The sequence below is a fragment of the Drosophila sechellia genome, chromosome 2R (assembly GCF_004382195.2).
Source record: "Drosophila sechellia strain sech25 chromosome 2R, ASM438219v1, whole genome shotgun sequence".
Classification (NCBI taxonomy): Eukaryota; Metazoa; Arthropoda; class Insecta; order Diptera; family Drosophilidae; genus Drosophila; species Drosophila sechellia.
Window position 1 is genome coordinate 6,655,988 of NC_045950.1, and position 24,676 is coordinate 6,680,663.

The 24,676-nt window shown below is 41.3% G+C and overlaps 2 protein-coding genes across 9 annotated transcripts; one reads left to right on the plus strand and one right to left on the minus strand.

Moving 5' to 3' along the window:
- Positions 1 to 342: 342 nt before the first annotated feature.
- LOC6608517 (G protein alpha o subunit) lies at positions 343 to 23,899 on the plus strand. 4 transcript variants are annotated; one of them, XR_004361224.1, is made up of 9 exons: positions 343 to 465; positions 1,733 to 1,989; positions 9,979 to 10,163; positions 10,242 to 10,402; positions 22,413 to 22,541; positions 22,606 to 22,735; positions 22,818 to 22,971; positions 23,037 to 23,522; positions 23,583 to 23,899. XR_004361224.1 is itself a non-coding variant. In XM_002033215.2 (8 exons), the coding sequence occupies exons 2-8, from the start codon at positions 1,872 to 1,874 to the stop codon at positions 23,222 to 23,224; spliced, it is 1,065 nt and encodes a 354-aa protein (XP_002033251.1). In that variant the 5' UTR covers positions 343 to 465; positions 1,733 to 1,871; the 3' UTR covers positions 23,225 to 23,899. The 4 variants fall into 4 exon arrangements, 3 of the variants coding, with proteins under 3 accessions (XP_002033251.1, XP_032570195.1, XP_032570194.1); XM_002033215.2 differs by having other exon boundaries at positions 23,037 to 23,899; XM_032714304.1 differs by lacking the exons at positions 343 to 465; positions 1,733 to 1,989 and adding exons at positions 6,199 to 6,297; positions 7,084 to 7,471 and having other exon boundaries at positions 23,037 to 23,899.
- On the minus strand, positions 11,052 to 20,372 carry LOC6608518 (probable cytochrome P450 49a1). Of its 5 annotated transcripts, none has more exons than XM_032714301.1 (14): positions 20,188 to 20,372; positions 17,520 to 17,752; positions 17,128 to 17,291; positions 16,889 to 17,054; positions 14,022 to 14,102; positions 13,811 to 13,927; positions 13,646 to 13,722; positions 12,953 to 13,148; positions 12,711 to 12,885; positions 12,477 to 12,646; positions 12,325 to 12,403; positions 12,154 to 12,259; positions 11,588 to 11,709; positions 11,052 to 11,507 (listed from the first exon to the last, which is right to left on the minus strand). In XM_032714301.1, the coding sequence occupies exons 2-14, from the start codon at positions 17,720 to 17,722 to the stop codon at positions 11,394 to 11,396; spliced, it is 1,770 nt and encodes a 589-aa protein (XP_032570192.1). In that variant the 5' UTR covers positions 17,723 to 17,752; positions 20,188 to 20,372; the 3' UTR covers positions 11,052 to 11,393. The 5 variants fall into 5 exon arrangements, with proteins under 5 accessions (XP_032570192.1, XP_032570191.1, XP_002033252.1 ...); XM_032714300.1 differs by having other exon boundaries at positions 17,520 to 17,755; XM_002033216.2 differs by having other exon boundaries at positions 19,964 to 20,372.
- Positions 23,900 to 24,676: the final 777 nt, after the last annotated feature.

Here is a 24,676-nt window from a genome sequence, read left to right on the forward strand (position 1 = left end):
ATACTGTATTCATGAGATTCTTTCGAGTGGCCGCAGATACATATGTTTCAAAACAGATAAAAAAAATAAATGTCTGTAAATAGAAAGTGATGCAAAATATTTATTGAAAGTAAAGTGAGCATGTTCTTCATTTTTATATAAAACATATAATTATTAAATTTTTATTTAATTACATTAATCTATAAAAATATAGATAGCCGAAGCTATTAACAAATTTAAATATGTTAATACCATATAAGCTTGTTTTGCAGCAGCTGTTGCGGCCAGTGCTGGTCAACAGCCACCCCCGCCGCGTCCAGTGCTGCGCACCGACGCCGCCAACAGCTGTTCGAACGCCTCGCTCTGCAGTTGGAAAGAGCGAACGAAGCGAGAGAGAGCAGCTAAATTTTCGCACACCAGAAAAGTGCAATTTACCAATATCACTGCGGCCAAAAATACAAGTGCAAGTGCTCGGCAAGTGCAACGGTAAACTATCACGATCGGTGCAATAAAAACAGCGAGTCGCGAAAAAGAAGCGCAAAGCGAACGGAACCAATAAGAACAGCCAAACGCAAAAGAGAGCCTCCTGCACACACACGCACACAGCAGGCTGAAGCAGACCCACACACACGCATACACTAGTGCGGTGTGTATACGACTGGAAAACTAGGCGGTGGTAAATGTGAAGCTGAAAAAAGCTGAAAAAAGGAAAAGGAAAACTCGTGGGGTGGTGGGTGGCGGCCCAGTGGGCGGGGGGTGTGGCGTGTGCAGCGCGTGAGAGTGCGTAGTGCGTGCGTGTGAGTGAGTGAGTGTGTGCGCGTGTGAGTGAAACAGCGACAAACTAAATGAAAATTTATACATCCGAAATGGTTAACAGTTTGCATAAAAACGGCATTACTTTTTGCATATTTTAATGTGCTAAAGCAAATGCTCGAAAAAGAAAACTCCACAACCCACCGCCTTTTTTTCCAACAACCTGGCGCTTTTTTAGCGCCTACGCCCACGCTTAATACATACACACTGCATAAAAAACATACAAATTAAAACCAAAAAAAAAAAAAAAAACAAACAAAATTTATAAAAGTTTTCTAAAAAATGACAACAAAAAAAAAACAATAAGTAATAGTCCAAAAAATAAGCTTGCGTTTTTGGCTCTTTGACCTCGGGACTAATTCACTTACATGATAAATTACCATCGTTCTTATCGCGATCCAGCATTATCTGATGGATTTATCTTATCAGAGCGATTGATGAATTTTGAATCGATATCGCAAACATGCTCCATATGCAAATTAGCTGGATATCATTGCTTTTATTTTTACTTTGCGTCTGCTGATAAAAAACAAAAGCAACATAATTGATACAGTGCGCGGCCCATTGCACAGACAGTGGCGGTCATAAAATTAGTGCTTGTCTCAGTACAGTGCACCTTCCATAGAGCGAACGATGTGTTCCATAAACTTTGTGTGTGCAGTTAATAAAGATGTACCACATGTACATAGCTCATCAGCTTAAAATATTCTTTTTAAATATTACAAACAAATTAATATACAGCTGTGTTTAAAGTAAACAAAAAAAGACAGAAGACAGAATTTAATTAAGACAACTCATCATTATTATTTTGAACTCGGCTGTATATTTAACACATCCTTGATATTCATTGGTTTGCCTTATCGATCGCGCACTGTTTATAGTGAATCATCCGCTGACCCGTGCATTTGTTATTGTTGATGGGTTCAATATTCCATTTCAGTTGAAATCGTTAAACTGTACATAAGCAAATAAGACATAAAGAAAAAAGTCCAGGAAAATTGGAAAACAAAAGTCCGAAAACCGAAAAGCTCCGTGTAAATCCGAATCCGAATCCAAATCAGAATCTAAACCCAACCACAATGGGCTGCACCACATCCGCCGAAGAACGCGCCGCCATCCAGCGATCCAAACAGATCGAGAAGAATCTGAAGGAGGATGGAATCCAGGCGGCCAAGGACATCAAGCTCCTGCTGCTGGGTAAGTGCACTTTTCGTCGCTTTTTCCCGTTTTTCCACTTGGGTTTTCCTCACCGGAAATGGAATCCTGCTCAGCGTTTACCTTTCCACTCGACCCGACTCTATTGTTCTATTTCGGTGGAAATTGCTGGTTTATCGGCCGCCAGATTCCGGGGCACTTGGAAAATTTTATTTTCGGTTTTATGTACCGATAGATAGGGGAATATTTATTGCGCACACTTTTACTCTGCGGCGGAAATGCTGTATGTATGGAACGCAATTTTGGATTACCTGCTCTTCAATTTCCAGCTTTTATCATTTTTTAGAAAATACTAAGACTGGAAAAAAAGTAAGGTTAACCTTTCAACATAATTTTCCTTACAAAGGTATTGACAACTGACTAGTTATTTAAATTAAATGTAACGACTTGTTGCCCCAAAAAAAGGAATCGAACTCAAGGTTATTCCACTCTATTTGAGTGCTGATGAATCGATTCCATGACAAAACTATTCTTAGCGTGTTTTTTGGCCAAGGCGAAACCGAAGTAATTTGGGTCAACTTTTGGGTGTTGCATGTGGCATGGATATCCGAAAATAAAATGAAATCATGCACCACTGTGCATGCAACATCTTAGACAATGGCAGCAGCAACAGTTGCATCTGCCCTCGTGGCAGACGAGTGTGAAAACCTAAACAGTTTCGAGGAGCCATGTGGCCTGTGGATGCCTCGCCTCGATTAAAGTGGGTTCAGTACGATAGTGATGAAATAATTACCAACTTTATAAAGAAATATAAAATAATGACTAGAATTAGCCAAGTCTAAGAAAACAGTGCAAATTATCAGAACATAACTTAAGAATTTAGAGATGCTAAATGCAAATCTATCTACATGATAGATATTTTCTTTGCTGTCATCTCTATCCTGCACCAGCCTGAATCTCATCGTCGAGTGCATCTGTGAGCTGCAGCTGCAGCCTTAGCCTTAGCCTTAGCCTTAGATTTTGGCCAAGTGCGTCTGCATCCGCCAAAAGATGAGGGCAATCGACGCCACTTGACATTGAAACAATTGCACGTGTGTGCCAGTGGGCGGGTGTGCACCATGTTTGCACCATGGTTCCGAGGTGCAGTGTTTGTTAACCTGGTTGCGCCACTGACACCGAAATGACAGTTAATCCCATTGACTTTGACTTGCCCCCGAAAAAGAGATAGGGATGCAGGATGCAGCGGATGGCGGGGGGAGGTCGAGGGGCGAGGGGCGAGAGACGAATGGCAGGCGGAAGCATCGAATGGCGGCCAGGAAACACTAACGAAACAATGGACACAGTGGCACCGGACGGAAGGGAGCGAGAGGAAACGTGTACATGTCCTGGGTGTGGCTGCATACTTCGCCACAGCACTGTGCCTCTCGAGTGGCGCCTCCTGGCGGAAGTTTGAAGAAACCGCCACTTGAGGCATAACTTTCAAGCCGAAAGGAAAGGCTATTGAGGAAACGTTCGATGCTCGTTTGTTTGCCACTTTGCCGGCCCTTGTGCCGAGTGATATGGCTACGTGAAACAATAAAGAAACAATTGCCAACTCAGACGGACTAGACGGCAAATAAACGTCGCAGAAGTTTCATTTTTGTAAAACCCCAACATTCCTAGATAGATAAGAACAAAAACCATTAATTCTATGGTGGAATAGGAAATAAATATTATGAGTAAAGATAAGGTTCCATATTTATGAACTTGAAGGCGATTTTGTTTATCTTTTATCTTTATCAGAAGATCGTCAGAACGTTGAAAGTTTAAATATATTTTAAAGATTAGTTTATGTGCGAGTTTTTTATATAGTGGAATTTTTCTAATGAACCAGACTTTAATTCGTCTGAAAAACTGCAAAACATTTTAAATATATTTATTGGGATCTGGAGACCTATTAAGACCCATTTATTTTTGGAAAACATTTCGATTTGTGACTTTGTGGAGAATAAAACTTGTCGTTTTCTAAAGACGTCACAGATTTTTCTTCCAAATTCTTGTTTCCACATAAATGAATAATTACTTATATTTCATGATTAAAAAATATATTTATCAATATGGAGCTGTCGACAACCCCTCCAATCTGGAACACCAAACACATGTAGCAAAGCAATTAGGCTGGGACCCGCTTCTCCGAACTTTCGGAGCCAAGCAGGCCGCAAAATGACAATAAACAGGCTCGTTAAATAAACTATAAAAGATGCCAAATACAGCACAAATCGAACGTAATTGAGCAAAGTCAAATGTCGCCCGAGTGCCAAGAGGCCTCGCGACCTGCAACCCATGGAACGCCACAGAGAATGGAAAATGGCATTCGATGGATGGGTGGTTTTGGGGTAGGTGCAGATTGTTTTGGACAAGTGCACAAGTGCTCCACTTTGCCGCTGTCTGTCATTTGCTCGAAAGAGCGCAGAGTTCGCGTGATAAAACAAAAACAGAAAAAACGTTGTCAATTTGCTTGCCGTTTGTCGTTGGCTGCGGTTTGTGGTTCCGGCCCCCTCACCCAATCGCATATATCTATATAGTTCCCTCTGCTTCTGGATTCCAATTCATTCAATAATTTCATTGGCCCATTCATTGTTTTCAATTTTTTTCTTTTTTGCTTGACTTCCATCGTTTTGGTCCATATTCGCAGAGTGATAATTTAATTAAACTCGTCATGGGCAACGAGGTGACAACAGGGGATCCCTTTTGAATTTCAAATAGTGCGCAAAGAGCAATACTAATATTGGTGGACTTAGTTCTAAAAGTTGCTTAATAAAATATTGGAAATACCGAATTTTTGAAAAAGTTATTTTGATTAAAGATTCATTTTGATTTTGGGTAACTAAACCAAATTCAAATTCTATCTAACACCCAATAAATGAGTCAGAACGACATGTTGAAGCTATTTTTCACTATTTGTCACTTTATTTGTCCGTGCATGTTCTGCATTTTCAATAGTCCCTTTTTTTCAACATTTTCTTTTTGTCACGCCATTTGCTCGTAGTGAATTAAATTGCCTGTTTTGACACAACAACAGGTAATTACCGCCGCCCTTAACTATTTTGGGGCGGTGGTGCCAGAATTCTTGGGAAAATAAAGCTTTACCGGAAAACATTCTTCGTCATTGCCTCTTGTTGTAGGTTCAGAATCAAGATGTCAACTTCTAATTGACTGGCCGATGAGTTCAAGGCAAAATTCAAGCAGTAGGGGAAAAGTGACTATTCTATAACTTTTGGAAATTTGAGATGTACTTGTACTTATTTACTGAATACTAAGTAATTAATAAGTTTATATTGGTTTAAAGTGGGAAAACAAGCAAAACAAGCATTTGCTCAATATTCATATTCCTTTAATTTTAAGTTCCTTTATTTTTCAAAATTATACAAACATTTGTATTAAAACGTTTAGTTACTGACCTAAAAATGTTGTAATAGTCATTGATCCTTCCACTCGAATTATTAGCGAGAGCCATAACTTCATGAGGCACAGTGAGGCTGTACTGTACAATTAAGCATAAATAATTGTCGGCATTTCGACCGCTGATGGCCATGTCAATTCCTTAATTGAGGCTCAATGGCATTTTTTATGATAGCCTTAATTGGTTTACCTATTATCTCCATTTGCAGTTGCAGGTATTTGAGGCATTGCGCCATTCAATCACAGTTCCTGTCGACAGAATCCCATCAATCGAACGTATGCGATTGTTTTATCTAATGGTGATTTTTCTCGATTTTCCGCTCTATCGTTATGCAGGCGTGTGAAGAGCGAGAGAGAACACAAAAGATCCTGCTGCTGGCCAACTGTTTTGTGTTAATGCGCTTTGGCTTGGCCCATAAACGTGGCAAAGTTCTAAAGCCATCGACTTAATTGTGTGTGGGGAGGGGGTACCAATGGCATTCTCCATTTAAACTGCAAAGCCACTTTAAGTTGCTCAAAAAAAAAAAAGAAAAGAAAACCAGCGGGGAAAAGGAATATCGCGTGGGCGCACTCGTTGATTTTGGGGTTGTCCTTGTCTTGCGACCACTCGCTGATTTCGTCCTGCGCAGACTCGTTATTTTGGCTCCCACACTTTCCAGTGGCGCAGGCGCAAGTTCTCTCTCATCCTCTCTCTGCGTCTCTCGGAGCTTTCGTGCATACTATACGTGGGCGGCACCAGAATACGAGAGAGAGAGCACTTCCAGCGCATCCAGGCACATAGTTCCGTTAGTTCAGTTGAATTCTGCCAGCTCTCTAGAAAACTCGCACAAAAGAGAGCTAAACCGTTAAATTAAAGTTCTAAAGTTCAGAAAACGTTGAAAAAGTGTTAAATATATATAACAAAAATACGTAATAATATAAAGTGTAAATTAAAAGCCACCGCAACAATTCAGTTTGGCGCTTAATATGTGACTTCGCCGAAGTTCGTCCCCCGTTATCTCCCCTCCTTTTTTTTTGGATAAACGCATGAATCATTTTCCTGCTGGAATACAAAAACAAATAGCTGCCAAGTGTACAAAAGAAAAGTTTTGTTTGTGCTTTTCTTATTTGGCTGAAAAACAAAAAAAGTAAAACGCCTCCATTTTCCAGTCCTCTCACTCCCTCTCTTTTGTTTATGGCCACTTGTAAGACAGCGCGTGAATAAAAAGTTTAAACAAAAGTTGTCAAATTTGAACTATTAACGTACGTTCTCGATACATTAAAAGCCAAATATTAAAAAAAGGAACATTTTCAAATAAAAGTATAAAATAAAAGAATGTGCAGCAATCGTATATTATTGATTTTTGCCATATTTGTACGCATTTTGAGTTTTGGTTAATGAAAACCACGCTCCTTAATTGCACATTTTTCCTTGTCTCGAAAAGCCCTCGCCTAGAGCTTTTATACTCGCTGCTTTCACTCTCTCTCTCTCTTCGTTTCTAGTTTTTCCTAGCCAAAGACAACAAAATTTCCCGAGTTTCGTAGCGAGTGACGGGTTTCCTCGCTCTTGGACATGCGGGTTTTTCAGTTTACAATTAGACTCTACCGTTAGCGGTCAAATCGGGTATCCTTGAGAATCCTATTTGTGCGGATCACAACAAAATGCGCAGATAAAAACAAAACTGAATTGTTTGGTGACATAATTGTATGTTGCAGTGTTGAATTGAAGCAAACCAAAGTTCAAAAACCAGAAAAAAAACCAAAAGAAGTGATTGAAAAATCGATTATCGAGTTGAAGTGCCGTACTGAAAACTGGAGACCAGTGACACGATCGAAACCCTCGGATAGCGGAGTTAGTTTAGCCCCCCCGAATTCGAGTCCCCGCACGTTGTACACCTGGTTTTTCTCGCTGGCAACGTAGTCGGCCATTGAGTTGGCCGATACCAAACGACCTTCAAAACGTTTTGCGTCGAGGCAATACGCACCATGGGCTGCGCACAGTCTGCCGAGGAGCGAGCCGCAGCCGCCAGGAGTCGCCTCATCGAGCGCAATCTCAAGGAGGACGGCATACAGGCGGCAAAGGACATCAAACTCCTGCTGCTGGGTGAGTTTTCCCCGGGAACGCAATCGAAACAAACTGAATCGAACGGAACCCAACCCAACTCAACTCGCTGAGTGTGCACAGACATGAATATTTGATTCGCGGCACGGCTAAAATTAGTGTAGCATACTTAGCGGCTGCCCTGGCGTCTCATTAAATCCGCTAAAATGTCCTCAGGGCATGAGCTTCGGCTCTATGGCAGCCTTGGCCTTTGACCGATGCTATTTGTGGTGCAGAACAGGACACTCTAAGGTCCTTCGCTTTGACGCGTTCTTAGCTAAACGTGCTTCTGTTTTTTAGTTCTAAAAGTTTAAAACTAACCTTAGATTCAGACTCGTTGTTCTTTCTTTTTAAAAATAATCGAACTGCTTGGAGGAATAAAGCCTCATATGAGTTTGCCATCCGATAAATAAATCCCACTCAACTTCGCTATTTAATTATTTAATTACTTTATATCGATTGTGCTGACAGAGGAACTGCAAGTGGTGATTCCATTTTCTTGGCACAGTTCCCTTGGAGCGAATGTGAAATGCCATCAATTTAATAATCACAATAATATTTTTATGTATCAGAGGGAAAGTTCAAGGTCACTCGCTTGCGGGTGAATCGAATGGGAGGGTTTGTGTGCAAAAGTCGGGCAATATAGTGTGCGCATATGTATGTAAATAATAATATATGGCAGTTGATTGTAATTGCAATTGGATTCCGATTTGTGATAAGCGAGCGTAATAAACATGCCCGCTGGGCGGCATTAACAAATGAAAAATAGACATTGCATCGGCATAAATAAGGTTTGCGAATTGTTTCCGCTTCGAAAGAGTACGAGAATTGACCAAATTTGGGCTGTTAATCAACGGCGGAAAATGTAGGAAAATTGCATTTCGCTTTTCGTTCAGCTGGGCGCGTGAGTAATTTCCATATTTTCATATACTCTGCTGTAGCTCTTTCATCTCATCTCCGGCTGCATATATTTTGAAAGCAACCAACAGCCCCATTTCGCTGTTTACATTTCGGGCATTTCATTTAATTTCCTCTTTTGCTCGGACTGAGCATTTTCGGCCGAAAATGTTTGGCAGGGGGAGAAGATTTCAGTTTCTGACAGTTTTGCGTGTGTTTCAGAATAAAAATGTTCATTTTCAGGCAACACCCACTGCGTGCGTGTGATGGCGAGTGTACTGGAAATGTTTATTTAAAAAAAATTGAATTTTTTTTGTACTGCCATGCCGTGCGCATCCAAGAATTCATAATAATAATCAGAGCAACACGTATGAAAATAGCTCCATCCTGCTCCATTGCCGAATCTTTTGTTTTCCTGCAATCCACGAAGGCATTAAAATTAAGCATTTTGCCTTCGATTTCCACACAAACAAAACATTAATCTCAGGTGCCTACTCAGTCCACCGATGGCCTCTATAAACAACCCAGGAAAATTTCCCTATTCGCTGCTCTTGAGTTTTCCAAATCTAAACAATTTCTGAGAGGAGCTCTTCTTTTCGTGGACTGTTCTAAGATCTTTTGTGTGGACTTTTTCAAGTGGTGGACAATGAACTCTTTATTCTGTTACATGAATTTTGTGGAAACTGGAAAAATAATTTTGAATTGCAAGCTTTTCATTGATAGAAATCAGAAGTTTAATGAAATTCAGGCAATTATTATATTGGTATTATTATAATATTGAAATCGTAAAGAGATTGAAATAATGATGATGATAGTTTATAAGCACTGAACTAGTAGTATTATCCAGCATTTTCATACTAAGACCAACCAATTGTGTTTTAATTAAAGCTTCTTAGGGAGGATTAAGCTTAGTGGGAAGCGAAAATGGGCAAATGAAATTAGCATTTATCAAATTATGCCATTTTCCCAAGGACAGCTAGGCTAAGCAATTTTCCAGCCGAGCTGCCAGCTATCTTGATTATCTCGTTTATCACAAAACCCCCTTCAGCAGACACTCAATTAACAAATTGCATTCAATTGCATGGAAATTCTGCTGGAATTGCAGCTCGCAAATCCTTCAAAGCCTTCAACCAGCAAAGAAATAATAAAACCCAATGAAATAGAGATGTAGACGAATGTAAACGAGACTATATAAAGTCGCCGGATGACCAGGGCCAAACAATTAATCCTTTGTTTACCATTTATTCTCGGTCCCCCTCCACTCCTTGCGTTTTTCTCATTTCTTTGGCCCAACGGCATCTCAAGATGATACATTGACAACGGCGATGATGATAATCATAATCACGATGCGATGTGGGTGGCTGGGTCTGGATGGCACTGTGTGCTCAAAGGCCATTAGGCCCAACTTGAGGAATACAAAGCACAGACATTTAGTGCTCGAGAACTAAACGCAGCATAAATATTTGCAACCCCCCTCGGGTTCTTTTGTCGGCGCCGATAACCGCATATAACCAGACGCACGAATAGACCCTATATACACATTACATCTGAAATCTTAAGTTCCACCACGCATTGCTAACTTTTTTTTTATTTATTTTGTGCATTTCTTCTAGGTGCCGGTGAGTCGGGAAAGAGCACAATAGTCAAACAGATGAAAATCATTCACGAGAGCGGCTTCACTGCGGAGGACTTTAAACAATATCGACCGGTTGTCTACAGCAACACAATACAATCATTAGTTGCAATATTGCGCGCGATGCCAACCCTAAGTATTCAGTACAGCAATAACGAGCGGGAGGTAAGTCCCCAATGAGTGCCCATTCAGGCTCGCAGTCACTAACCCGGCCATTTCCACGCCACTCTCCCATCCTTACAGACCGATGCCAAGATGGTGTTCGACGTGTGCCAACGCATGCACGACACCGAGCCCTTCTCGGAGGAGCTGCTGGCCGCCATGAAACGCCTCTGGCAGGACGCCGGTGTCCAGGAGTGCTTCTCGCGCAGCAACGAATACCAACTAAACGATTCCGCAAAATAGTGAGTACCAAATCAAATGTCCACCTAGGATGAGGTGCCAAGTGATGCGGGCAGATGGTGGGGCAAACACGCAGGCTGATTGAATAGTTGAATATTATTTTAAATGTTGTGATTTAATAGCCTGTACAATAGAGCCTAGCAAAATTAAATTTAAGCTAATTGGCAGAAGTTTAAAGCTAATTGTTTAGCAGAATAAAAGAGCAGGAGTGCAGCCTAAAATTAATTGAAGACTACGCTCTTTTATATATATTTCTGCCACCTGAAATTCAAGCTTTCCAAGCCCAAATATATAATTATTGGCCCTGTCTTCGAGTCTATTTTAAGCCACATCCCAATGACTCTTGAATACGTGATTTTTGCCCATTTAATTACTCTTTGTAACCGAATATTTTTGCGTTTTCTGTATAATTTTCTAAAAATAAAATAAATTGTGCAGCTTTGTGGCTTTAGCAAAAAGTCTTCAAATGCCCCTTAAAGTCAGCCAAGTATATTCAACCTACAGAGCTAATGATACACTTACTCAAAAGTAATTAATCATGAGCCTATATTGGCGTTTGCTTGACCTTAGCCATCACACTTTGTCCCAAGTTAAGCTCACTAGGCTTTTGATTAATGATAATGCGAGGCAAGAAAAACAAACAGAAACAGACAGCTTATTGCATACTTTTCGACGCTTTATTGGGTACAATTATTCTTCGAGAAGAAAACTACTACTAAGCATGGGGGGAATATAATGGGTCCTATATACACATCAGCATAAATACACAACGATTATTTAGTTTAGTTACTCGTACACGCACCCACAAAACTGCGCTCGTGGCGATGGGATGTACTGAATTTGTCGGAACTGTGCTCCATGTACATTTGCTTAATTAAAATGAAGCATAGCAACAGCAGCTGGGCTTTGACTATAAATATTACACATCCGCCGTGTGTCACTGCAGCTTTGAGCTCCATGATGGGCCTCCGGTTCCCTTTGGTTCCAGACAGCTCACTCGTCCCTCAGCGTTAGCTTGAAATTCAGAGGCGACTGCGGAATATACGTGGAGTTCACACGGTACACAAACTCTCCGGAATTGTACGAGACCTTGTATTTGCGGAAGATCTGTGCCGGGAATCAAATTTGGCAAATTAAAAAGGGGTTAACTACGGCAAAGCCAGGTGCAAAACATGATTAAAACCCACCTTGGCCAGCAGCGTGTGCAACTCGATTTCGGCAAACCGACGTCCAACGCACATGCGACGCCCAAAGCCAAAGGGCAAACTCACGAATGGGTGAATTTTTTGGTTGGCATGGGGGCAGCCAGCTGAAAATAAACGCCACTCTGGTTAGAACACTGCGAAAAAAAAGTGTGCCATTCACCTTGGAGCACAAAATACCATGTAACCTGTCGTGAAAGAAAATAAATCATATCTGCGCACGAAAGCATCTCAACTTTTTTGTATCGAAACAGCAATAAATAATTAAGCATTGTACGTTTAAACATAAACAAACCTACAGATACACATTAAATATGTATAGCTACTAGATACTTAATAATTTTATTTCTGCTGCGGTCAAAAGTTTGATTATATACCCATTTTTATTTAAACTGTACTTTTTAAGCCTTTTTCTGCTCTTTTCCATATATTTTAGTCTGTCACCAAAACATTCACTGTTTTTTAAGAGCCAAGTGCTCGGCATTTTATGGTGCTCGACGAAAGCGTTCTTACGTGCCTGCAAGACACTCTTTTTGTGGCATCCAACTCACCTGCATCTGTGGACTGTTTCAGCCAGCGCTCGGGCAGAAAACGCTTGGGTTCTGGGAAATATGCGGGATCGTTTGAAACAACCAAATGGGGGAAGATAACGTGTGTCTGCAAGGAAACAGGGATGGCAGTGAGCTGGCATTCCAAATGGTCACCATTTCCCGGAAACTTACGCCTTTGGGCACGTGGTAGCCATTGATGACAGCATCCGACTGCAGACTGCGTCCATTGGCAATCACCACGGGTCGCATGCTAAAAGGTTAAAAGTGGTTTTACTTTTTAAAGAGGGCACACTTTAACTCAATTGAATGGAGAACTGTCATACCGTAGAGTTTCCTTTACGCAGGCTCGCAGGTAGGGCATTTGCTCCAGGATATTCTGGTTGATGTCCGCCTCGCGATGGGGAAACACCTTCTGCAGTTCATCGAACAGTTTTTTCTGTTTGTCTGGGTTCTTGGCCAGCTGATAGATTGTGGAGGAGGCAGCCACTGAGGTCTACGTGAAAGATTTACCCATTAAATATTACTATATTTATCGATTAGATAATAGATTAGCTTACCGTATCGACTCCGACCAAAAACAAGTCCAGTGCCAAAATGGCAGCCAGTTTGCGATTGCCCGTCTTTCGCACTATCCGCTCCACAATGGATATATCCGCCTCGGATTTGGGCAATCCTCTAGCCTCATCGGCATCGGCCTTGTCCATGGTCTTGCCAATGTTCTTCATGCAAATTCTGGGGTGCAAAGTGATTTCTTGAGGTGATTATTTGCCCAATTATTCGCGTATTTTATGCGACTCACGCTGTGAACTGATCCAAAGCCTTGACGAAGCTCCTATATGCCTTGGTGGGATATATCCGCCATAGCGGCATTCGCAGCTCCAATTCTGGAACGGCCCAGAAAAATGTGTTGATAGCCTCGATGATCTGTTGGGCCTCTTCGCTGCCCTCGGGGGACAAGCAGCCCAATCTCGTGTCCAGGGAAACGCGACCGACAGCTAGAGTTCGTTTTAATAAATTAATTAACAAAGTTACGTCAAGCCAGCTCATAAATTTTATAAACACCATCGTTTCTCTTCTCAAAAGACCAATGTGTACAGTTCACTTTACAGATTCAAAGAAAAAACTAATACCATGTTGTAGCTAAAACAGCCAATTAAAAGTTTTCTAATATGCTAATAGGAGAGTTGATGAAGTTTACTTGTTGTTCGAGCTAACAAATTGTACTAAAAACTTTAAATAAATAGTTGAACTATAAGTAAGAACAGCGTTAGTTAAATTTGTATGTGCTCTAAAAGGGGTTTCTTTACAAGGAAAAAAGCTTGAAAATCTTCCTGAAATTAGTTTATAACTGTCAAGGGGGGACTGCAATAGTCCTTGGATTCGAAAAGTGTCCCCAGATCATTATAGCCTAATTGCGTTTTCAATATTTCAATGCGACTGGCCAGCAAAGTGTCATAATCGCATAAGTGAAACGAAATTGGCAACAACTTACATTCCAAGGCCCATTTGTAGAGCTCGTGCAGGAAATTGGCTGGCAGCTCGTCCTTTTCGTCGCGCATCAGCTCGATACTGCAGATGGATATAGAGTATATGTAGGTATACCCAAGTATATGTTGATTGCATCACAGCTTGGCTGGATGCTTAGGCTACGACTTACCGGCCCATAAACTCGCTGGCAATGTCATTTAGCGGCGGAATGTACTTCTTGGCGGTCTGCGGCTGCAGCAGGATGTGCTGCACCTCCTGTCTGAAGGCCTCCCACTTGGGACCATGCCTGAATAAGGTACAACAAAAAAAAAAGTGTGCAAAAGTAGTAAGTACGGTGGTTGAGCCCGCCACAATATCCGTTATATAAGCACATTACTTACACGCCAATTAGGCCGGCCACATCGCCAAAGAAATCGCGTCGCAGGTCGCCCTTGTAGTGGCGCAGTGAGGGCATCGACGGTCTGAGTTCCATGGCGAATAAAAAGTGGGTGCACATAAAGGCACAAGCCGGAAAGTACACAGAGCGAAAACTATTAGCACATTTTCAATAAAATTATTATTGGGGAGTAAAATCTATCAAACTAAATGTGCTATAACCAACCATTCTAGCTGATTAGCCATACAAACAATATTCAATATAGCCCAATAAATAATAATAAATTATAAAAAAAGTACACTATACGAGTCTTTTTAAACCATATATGTGCATTTAATAAGACAAAAGTATAGGTTTTTAAACATCCGAAGAGGGAGATCCTTATATAATCCGAAATTTCATTAACAAATTTCAATCGGAGGTCCTGAAGAAGTTCGATGTCATGACCATTGTGACCACTTTTTTCTGCCTGTAAAAGTGTGAGCATGTCTGGGTATGGTGTGGCTAAAACCCCACCCCCTTTTGGCCACCCAACCGCCCCCTTTGAGGTCGCTTGCCCTTGCGTGCAGACAGACCGGCGACGACAACATGAAACACAATTTCGTACTAAAGCCCACACAAAATGAAGCGATTCAACTCCATCTACTAGCATTCAGGTTCTCAGATATATATGTACATATATGTACACATACCCACCTCGAACTTGCATTGTATTTGCCTACTCGCATGTCGCTGGGCAAATAGAAGAAGCGTATTTATTGGCTTTTGTTTTATGCACCACCCTGGCCCACAATTTAGCCAACAATTTGCCGCCTTTGCTTTGACTTGACTGTTGTTACTTCATTCGAACTGACAATGGGGTTGCCACAGGCAACGAAATGCTCAATTAAATGCGAGATTTAAGTGTAAATATGTATGTTTTCGAACGTCGAGAGAACGCAACCCTGAAATGTCTATAGAACTAGAAAAATTCCCCTCCGAATTATGCAAATTTCGATTTTAGCAGTCAATTGAGAAGAACGCAATAGTTTAAAAATAGTCAGAGCTAAATAAGTCATAGCACATAACAGGTTTTGACTTGAATTTGCTATTTAAATTATTAAAATTGTAAAGTTTAATATGTAATGTAAAATGTAATAAATAATGTAAAATGGTCTATGGTAGAAGTCAAGTATCATAACAAAAATGATATTCAAATACTAAAAACATCACATAAACTAGTTTGTTTAAGTGAAGATTTCAAGCTCAATTCGCATACTAAACACCTAACCGGGAATCCCCCAGTTTACAAGCTTGTAACCACAAGTTGACCCCAAGATGGTCACGATCGGAACTTTGGCCCAAAAGGCGGCGATTACTCTTTCCGACTTAGATATTCCCACACACACGAATTGGCGTTTCTTCTCGGATTTTATGGGCCTCGTAAAAAAGCCAACAAAGCCGACGCCTCTGGTACACACTTGTGTAAATTTCTCTTGGCCAAATGTCTTCATCAATCAGTTGGGCAGTCGCTCCGTCTGTCAGTCAGTCAATCCGTCAGTTAGCCAGTTGGCCAGTGAGCAGTAGTAGTTAGCTTCACACATCTGCGCCGGCAAATGGTTCATTCATCAATCTGTCTGGCGGTCAAAAAAAAAGAGCCAACATTACGTTAATGTTGTCTCATGTCCAATCTATTAGTGATTCTTTTCAGTAGTTTTAATGATGACTTGCTAAACGCGTTCGCCAAGTGCTAACAATGCGCGTTTGTATGCGATTCACTATCGATCCGCAAACCACATTATGATATGATATGATATGATATTAAATTTGGTTCATGGCCATGGCGGATAAATCCGAGTGATAGGAGGAATGAAAGGCGGAGAAAAGAAAGCTTATAAAAGTTATGGACACGTTAGCGATCTGCGTGACTTTCGTTTTGTTTGTTTTTCAGTTTTGTCTTGCTTCTTTGCCCGCTTCAACATTTCGGTCAGTTTTATTTATTTCTATGATGCAAAAACGCTTGTCGGACTTTGTGAATAGTTCGGTTTGTTTGGTTTTATTTCGGATTGGAATCTCGGTTGCTAGGCCTACGGATCGCGCAGCCAAACGAGAAGTGAAAGTCTCAACTAATTTCAATTTGACGGTTTTGTTTTATCGAGCGCTAACACTTCAATTGGGATGACATCTCCTCGGTTGGATTATTTACAATCCCAAAAATATTGAAATATCAAAATACACGATAAGCTTGTTAATTATAAGCATAAGCTAAGCTTATGGCTTTCAATGGTAGTTATTTATTTACAAGTCTATCTCATTTAAATTGCTGATTTCATTTTCACTTGCCACGCAAATGTGTCAGATAGATTAAAGACAATTTTGCACTGATGTTCGAATTTTACCTCTGATTTCCATCTGTCGCCATGTTTTCACACATCCCGCTTAATTCGCATTCCCAGGCGCAATCGCCATTTTGTGCCGTCGTTAGTTAATAATTTAATTACAGGCTGCATTCATTCGGTATGCGCATAAGTAAACAGGAATTGCATTTCCATGGGGTCGGGAAAACGGAGAGGGGTTCGGAACCACCCATGCATGACTGACTTTGCTGTGGATAAATATGCTATACCATGTGCGTGGGCTATGGCATTTATGTGGTTAGGCATAATCGTGGGTAAACAGCATATTTAACGAATTGCGAATCATGTTAGGGTTATTCAATAACAATAATCTTAAAGCCTAATGGGTTTTCGAATTATATAACCCAAAGAGAGCTCAGATCACGACTTACTAGCAAGCTGGAGATAATCAATCATACCAAACTGACACACGTCGTATACGCAATTTCGCACTGCACCGCCGAAGGATGATGGCAAAAGTTGATTAATCACTCACCGATGCGGCATCGCCTCCTCCTTCTTGAATATGTTACGAATCTCATCGCCATCGAAGACGAACAGCAGATCGGGATGACCAATGAGGCCGCCCACTTTGGCCATCTTTCCATAGTTGACATGCAGCTCATTCATGACCTTGTCCAAGTCGCTGATTTTGTATGTTCCTGTCGGTCGGTGGCAGTGGTTCATTAGTTATCCTGGTCGGAGTTACAATGGATGCCAATAATGGCCACTCACCTATTAGCGGGGCGAAGCGCCAGGAGTTGCCAATGATTGGCAAGGGGTATGGACCCGGTACATCCGAATAAGGACGCACTGCAGCCGCCGGTGAAGAAGTGGTTTCTGCTGGTAGTGCGCTCGCTGTAGTCCTAGTTGTTGCCACTGATGTAACGGGCTGCTGGCTGTCAATTAGTGCAAATTGTATACAGTGAAAAAAACATATAGCAACATATTAATACCTTAGGTTAGTATTACTTAGATTCAAACTGAATTTATCAGCAAACAAGAAGTAGTTTTGGAAATGTAAAGTAGGAGTCTTCTATTTGTAAAGTTAATTCAAAAATATTTAGTTAAACTTAAACATTTTGTTTCCATGTAAGCCAAGTCTTTGGTGTGGGAAAATCACGAACCTGACATTTAATTTCTTCGGCATCGCCGACTCTCCCGTCCGCAGCCGTTGCATTGCAATTGATTTTTCAATTTCAGTGGCCACGCCCACTCCGCTGCTGGGCGGCGACACGGCACCACCACCGCCCCCGGAATGCGGCAGTATGGTGGTGCTGGATGTGGAGCGCCTCATCAGCGCAATGGATGTTTTGCGTAAGCCCGACATCTTCGGTTTGGTCCTCGGATCCACTCGGTCCTGCTGGGAATGGTATTATGTAAAAAGTTGAGCAAGTGGAGCAATCTGCTGTCGGCGGCAAACTAAATTGTGTATTTATGCTGATTCTCGTGGCGTTTCTTTCGCTCCTTCTGGCGGCGAAACTTTTGATGCATTTCCAAGTGGTTTGCCGGGAAAATCAATCAATAATAAATAAAGGCCACTCGCGTTTATTATTCAAAACGACTAACCCCTCCCATTTCAATTCTATACTCTGAAAAGCTGAACTGAACTGCGTTTGGTTGGAGTGCAAATATTGTGGCACACTCGCAAAATCCATATTCATTTTAACTTTCAGCAATGACAGCACTTAGTTCGAGTTAGTTGCAAAACAAAGCCGGGCAAACAATCGTCGATTGTCCCTTGTCCTTGGATTTTGGATCTCGGGGGAGCACTTAAGTGATATATGTACATGGTAGGAGGGGGGCTCGGTCGGTTGGCAGGGGATTCCCATTTGTCGGTAGACTCGTTGCGTTCCATTTTATGGTCGCTGCCAATAATCAAGTCGGAGTTAGCTAGCGTTAAATTGAGCACAGCAACAAGCCCTCGTGCAATGTGAGTTCAAACAAAGAAAACACAAATTGAAGAGTTATTGAAGTAGCGCCAATGAGGGCCAAATCAACCCTGGCCAAGTCTTGTTTATTGTGCATAAAACGAAGTCTACTACAAGCAAAGTCTTTGAAGGAGAACCATAGAAGTTTAACTTTACAATGCTTTTAAGCACATGAACATGGCTAAACAGCAGTACACAGTTCTTGGAAATACAAGCAGCAAGCAACAAAACATATATTTTTGAGTAAGTTAAATTAACATAAAGTAAAGGGCATTCAATAATGCTCAAATACATTTTAAAATAACCAAGCCATATACAATTGTGCAGGACTTACTTCTAATAAAAACGTACTTTCGAAGTTAGAAACAGCCTAAGTTTTAAGATGACTTGTGCTTGGACTTAATACCATTACATTTCTGACTGTGTATAAACTTTGATTTTCTACCCCAAAAGTCAACAGAACTTGCCGGCACACACGCATTTAGTTTGCAAAGCAGTTGTGCTCCCCCGCAGGCGGAAAAAGTGGCAACGAGGCAAGATTGCTCATACGCCGCGTATGCCATCGAACAATGCTGCTTTCTGGCATTTTGTGCGCCTGCTCCCCAAAGGCAATATAATTTAAATGCCGAAAATTTGATGGAACAGAAATCTGCGCACCCGAATTCAGACAGTTAGCCGAGCTGCCAGCCATTATTCTTTTCATTTTTATTTCTTATTTCTTGTGTACACTTGTGCGGCACAATGGCGGCGGAGCAGAGCGGCTTATCCTTGCCCTTGTCGCACAAGCGACGAGCGGTAGCAACAACTATCTGAGATATATATATATAACGTATATATAGCGTGGTTTTATCGCCCAGGCGGTTATAATGAACTTGAGTGATAATCCTAGCGCCTGCGAGTAATGTAGAAGAAATGTCAAGCAGCCACTTGTCGTTGACTTTTATGGCCATTGTTCCAAAACAGCAGTGTGTTGGGGGCGTGGAGGACAGCTGTTCTCTGGGCCGCGTTTCATTCACGCTCGAATGAAGCCGAAATCGAAAGGAATCCTATTAGCATTCAGCTGCTAAATGAGCAAAGGTGGTCGAAAGATCCCGAACGATTATGTCACTCTCGCTGGCATTCGACATCTTGGCAAATCACTTGGATATTGCTTTTCGACTCGCCCTTCGAGGTGTGGCCAAAAAGCATATTCAAATTGGCTTTCACGCCGCCCAAGGTGGCCAAGTTTCGAGGTGCAACTAGTTTAACCAGCTTGCCTAATTTGCTGGAAAAATGCAGCTGGGAAAACTCACTTTCGTCACTTTAATTTGTCGTTCAGCGAATAATTGTCGTTTCCTTTGTTTATCAGCCATTTCTGATTGTATTTACTATTTTAACTACTCATTTTACGGGTTTGCAGTAAAACAAAACAAATTTGAGGACTTTAACTGTTTTTTTACGATTTATTTGACAAAGCCTACTATTAAATACTTCATTTTTTTTTTCTGCCCCCATCAGTTTTTCGATATAATCGAATTGGCCTTTCACGCTAAACGTTGATTTCTTTGATAGTCAAGTTGACTGAATGCCTTTCGGAGTGCAACTAGTTTACTTGACACGCCCAAATTGCATTGGGAAAACACCTCTCGAGGAAAACTCACTTGAGCGTTTGATTTGTGTTTTTTTCTATCAGTTTTCTCGGCCTGCACTGCCAGTTGGTTGGGTTTTCAATCAACTTGTTGCCGATTAAGTTTAAGTTTTAATTTATTTGACTTGGTCTTGGTTTCCCGAACGCTTTCAATCCGTTTGTGCACAATTAAAAACAGCTTTTGATGCCTATTGTTGTGTGGATTTCTATTGTGGCTTTGGCCAATTTCCCACTCACTCAAAAGCCGGGGAGATTCGCCAGGTCTTTTGTCACGCAACGCGAAGTTTAACTCTGTGGTAACTCTGACTTTTGAAAACCGAAACCACAACCAAAACCGAAACGGAATCCGAATCCGAGTCCGAGAGCTGCGAATGGAGCTCTGGAGTCTTGAGCTGTTGCCTCGTAGACCAACCGCGACGCACTAAACGCGATCGCCGGGCTTCTTAGTCTACTTATACGCCAAACGCTATTGGCTCCACCAGCTGCCGATCTCGGCAAGCTCAGAGTTTTGTGTTTTTGTTTTTTTTTTGGCGCGCTTCTGTTTGTTTTGTCACTTAAGGTATTTGTGCTAATTGATGCCACTGCTGCAGCTAACTTTATTGGTCTTACTAGCCCAGAAACTAGTGGGTCTTGGTTTTCTTTTCTTTTATTAATATGAAATTGAAAGTGCCTAATAATCGCAATCAAAAAGCAAAAGTTCGTGATAATATACATATAACGTCTTGTACTCCCTCGATTGACATTAATGAGGGGCCTGATGAGTTTCGGTTGGGGTTCGTGGTCTGAGGGTTATGTAAAATACATAAATAATTTATTATAAAACGCTGCTGGGACTAACGACCAATTTGCTGGGCTAAATTGCGCGCAAATCGCTTAATTGAAAAGGCCATAAAAGCTGGTAAGACAATAGACAAAAACCGGCTAATAAATTTCGCATGATGGCTTTGCTAATCTGGGATACGACAGCTGAATTGGTTAACAAGGCTGAGGTGCAGAAAAACATGAAGGAGTTTTTAGCTTAGTTAAGCTAGAAAAGGTTTTAAATACTTTTTAAACGTAGCTTAAGTTACTTTAAGTTGCAAACAGCATGTATTTAAAGTTATCCAAGAGTATTTAAACTGTCAAGCTTTCTCCGATTTTGTTCTTTCTTCAAAGCAAACATAGTTTTTCAATCTGTAGCTTACTTTCGCTGCAATTTGTTTGTCAGGTCTATGATCCACTTTCAAGAAACCACAACTCAGGCACATGCCACACATTGCAACACATTTTCCGGGCTTACGAATTACATCTGCATGTGTGTCTGCGGTTTCGGATCAGTAAACTAAACAGAAAAGAAAACTTTTATGATGGACATGTTAAATAAGATCTCGGGTAGCCAAGTGCTAACCAAGCGATTGCCCAACCGGCGAGCCCATCGGATCCGTTTGCAGTCGTTCAATTAACATTTGTCTAAGAAATTGTAACGAATATCGGGCATTAGCTTTGATTATGCAGTTGACCACACGGCCAACTTTTCCGCAAGAAAGGTGGCACTTTGTGGTTATGCCGGGCGAGCATGACTGGGCCAATTTCCCTGTGGCCAAACTGCAGGAGGGGAGCCATGGCCATCTTTTGAAGTACTGCTGCCGCTGCTGCTAACTTTGGCCAACTTGTTGGGCAATTGTGCGTGTAATTTGGGCGAAAACCAGTTGACCAATGCATCCGATTTCAGCACGAGAGTAAGTCAAGCGGAGATTGATGCGATAACAAGCGCAGACTCCTCGGCCAGCCTCAAAAAACTATTTGCGGACCAACAAAAAAAAAAAGAGCTGGCCAACAAATAAAATTAGCTGCCGCACAGCCCTTTATTTTCGAAGGCATTGCGTGCGGCACGTTAATTATGGCCCCAAAGCACACATACTCACATAACTGGCCACTGGACTCACTGGTGGCCCCTCTTTGATGACCTACTTGTTGGCGCTCTTGCTCCCGAGCACGCAGACTCTATATGTGTATCTGAACACCTCCGTCTGTATCTGACAGATGCCATTGCTTGGGTGACGGTTACATAACCGGCGAATAAAACTATTATGGGAAATATACAAATATGGCTTGTATGCACGGAAATTAGAACCAGAACAAGTCACGGAAATAGGAATCATTTTGAATGGCTACTTTCTGCAGGGAAAGCTGTTTGCATAGCCAAGTGAGCTGTGTGCGTGTGAGTGCGGGGGCTTTTCACCATTTCCCATTTCCCTTTGGTCTCGACACGCGCTCAGGTTTTTTGTTTTTAATTGTTTGCTCAGCGCTTTGGTCTGCGCCTTAATTGTTTGCTCAAGTCTTGGCAGATACGGGCGGAAAATTGAGAATGGACGGGTGGAAGGGTTGGGTAAACATTTGTCTGGTCAAACGATGTGTGATGGGAAATGGAATGTCTTAGCTCCTGGCCTGTAACACTCTCTCCTTGCTCCATTTCCTTGCAGTTTCCTGGACGATTTGGATCGGTTAGGCGCCAAGGATTACCAGCCAACTGAACAGGATATCTTGCGCACTCGCGTCAAGACCACTGGCATCGTTGAGGTTCACTTCTCCTTCAAAAACCTCAACTTTAAGTGAGTAAAAAGATGTGATTTAACAGGATATATCCTCATGATAATGCACTTTTTAATCGTATAGATTGTTTGACGTGGGCGGACAGCGCTCGGAGCGTAAGAAATGGATACACTGCTTCGAAGATGTCACGGCGATCATTTTCTGCGTGGCCATGTCCGAGTACGATCAAGTCTTGCATGAGGATGAAACCACGGTAGGATTGAGTCAGCTGCCTAACTATATATATATTTATATATATCACTATTTTGCTATCTTTATCATTATTTATTATATAGAACCGCATGCAAGAGTCGCTGAAACTGTTTGACTCGATCTGTAACAACAAATGGTTCACGGACACCTCGATTATTCTGTTCCTGAACAAGAAGGATTTGTTCGAGGAGAAGATTCGCAAGAGTCCCCTGACGATTTGCTTCCCCGAATACACAGGTGGGTGGTCCATGCGAACTCGATTGTAGTAGTCCGGTTATTAATCCAATATTTGGACATTGCAGGTGGACAGGAGTACGGCGAGGCGGCTGCTTACATTCAGGCTCAATTTGAAGCGAAAAACAAATCAACCTCAAAAGAAATCTACTGCCACATGACGTGTGCCACAGATACCAATAACATTCAGTTTGTATTCGATGCTGTCACCGATGTCATCATAGCAAACAACCTGCGCGGCTGTGGACTGTACTAAGATGGATTCCAGGCCGGATCCCGACGATGTCGACGTCCGAGTCGATGTTGATGATGATGACGATTATGTGGAGCAGAATGGGGGCGTTAGCAGGGAACACCGTAACGGTATTAAAGAGCAGCGCGGGAGCACAACAACCCACCAGCATTGATCAAAAACCAAACAATTTAGGAGCAGATGATAGAACCAACCAACCAACCAACCGCAACCACAGAAAACATAGGACACTGAACAAGCAAAGCCCAAAGAACTTTTATTTGTTTAACAAAAAAACGGCGGACGGACGGAAATCCCGAATGTATGTTATAGGGGAAATGAGCGACAAGTACATTACATAATATCGATAATATTGAAGCAGATGCAGATGCAACTACACACAATGCTAATGATGATCAGGGCGACAATGACAAAATGAGGCAGCAGGCAACTGACACATGGACACGCGATTAAAGTCACATCTGAATAAAAAGGCAGTTGATTGAAAGGCATTTCCTATATACAAACATATACAAACACATACATATGCATTATGCAAAGCCACATGTACGACATGACACTAACACACTCACACGACAAACACAAGCGCCACCATTGCATACAGTTGTTGTTTGGTCTGAATAATTTTTATAGAATTTCATAATTTATGTGTAGTTTAGTTTCCTCATGTATTTATTAAAAAAAAAACCAAACGAGCGTATATCTACATATACCGCATATATATATACACACACTTCTATACATATATATATATATATACATATATATAAATATTATATATTAAATGTTTCCTGTTGCAATCTCTCTTTAAAATTATTCATGCCATCAACGCTCTGCATTTGTCATGCTTGTTTAGACTTAAGTTCGAAAGTTTCAACAAAATCCAGCGGCAAAAGAAATATCAATATTCATTTGATTGAGTGTCAGCGTGTGGTCTAAAGTAAATATAAAATAACAAACCAAAAGAGAAAAAAAAACAAATAAAATGAAATGAAAAGAAACGAGGAAAGGAAAAACACAAAATATGGAAAGCAAAATCTTAAACGTTAAGTAAAATTTAAAGATAAATGAAACGGATATAAAATCTATCTATTGTATTTACAAGAACAAAAACGAAGCAAAACTAAACTAAAATCCAGATAAGAGTCAAGTAAAGCAACGCGTATGTGGCCACTTAACTAACTTATGTAAAGAGCAGCAGTAGCAGCAGCCATCGATAATTGATTGATATACTTCAATGTAAATTGTACTTTGTTGAGTTTACGTGTATAGGAGAAGTTTAGCTGGCAAACACACAAACACGAACACAAGCGCATACTGAACACAAACTAAATATAATTTCCTTCACTTATTGAGCTGATTTGTTGTAACTTACAATGATTTGTGGCATTTATACGAGGAGCAGGGCAAATCAGCGATCATCAAACACGCAATTCAACTTTGGCGGCGCACAAA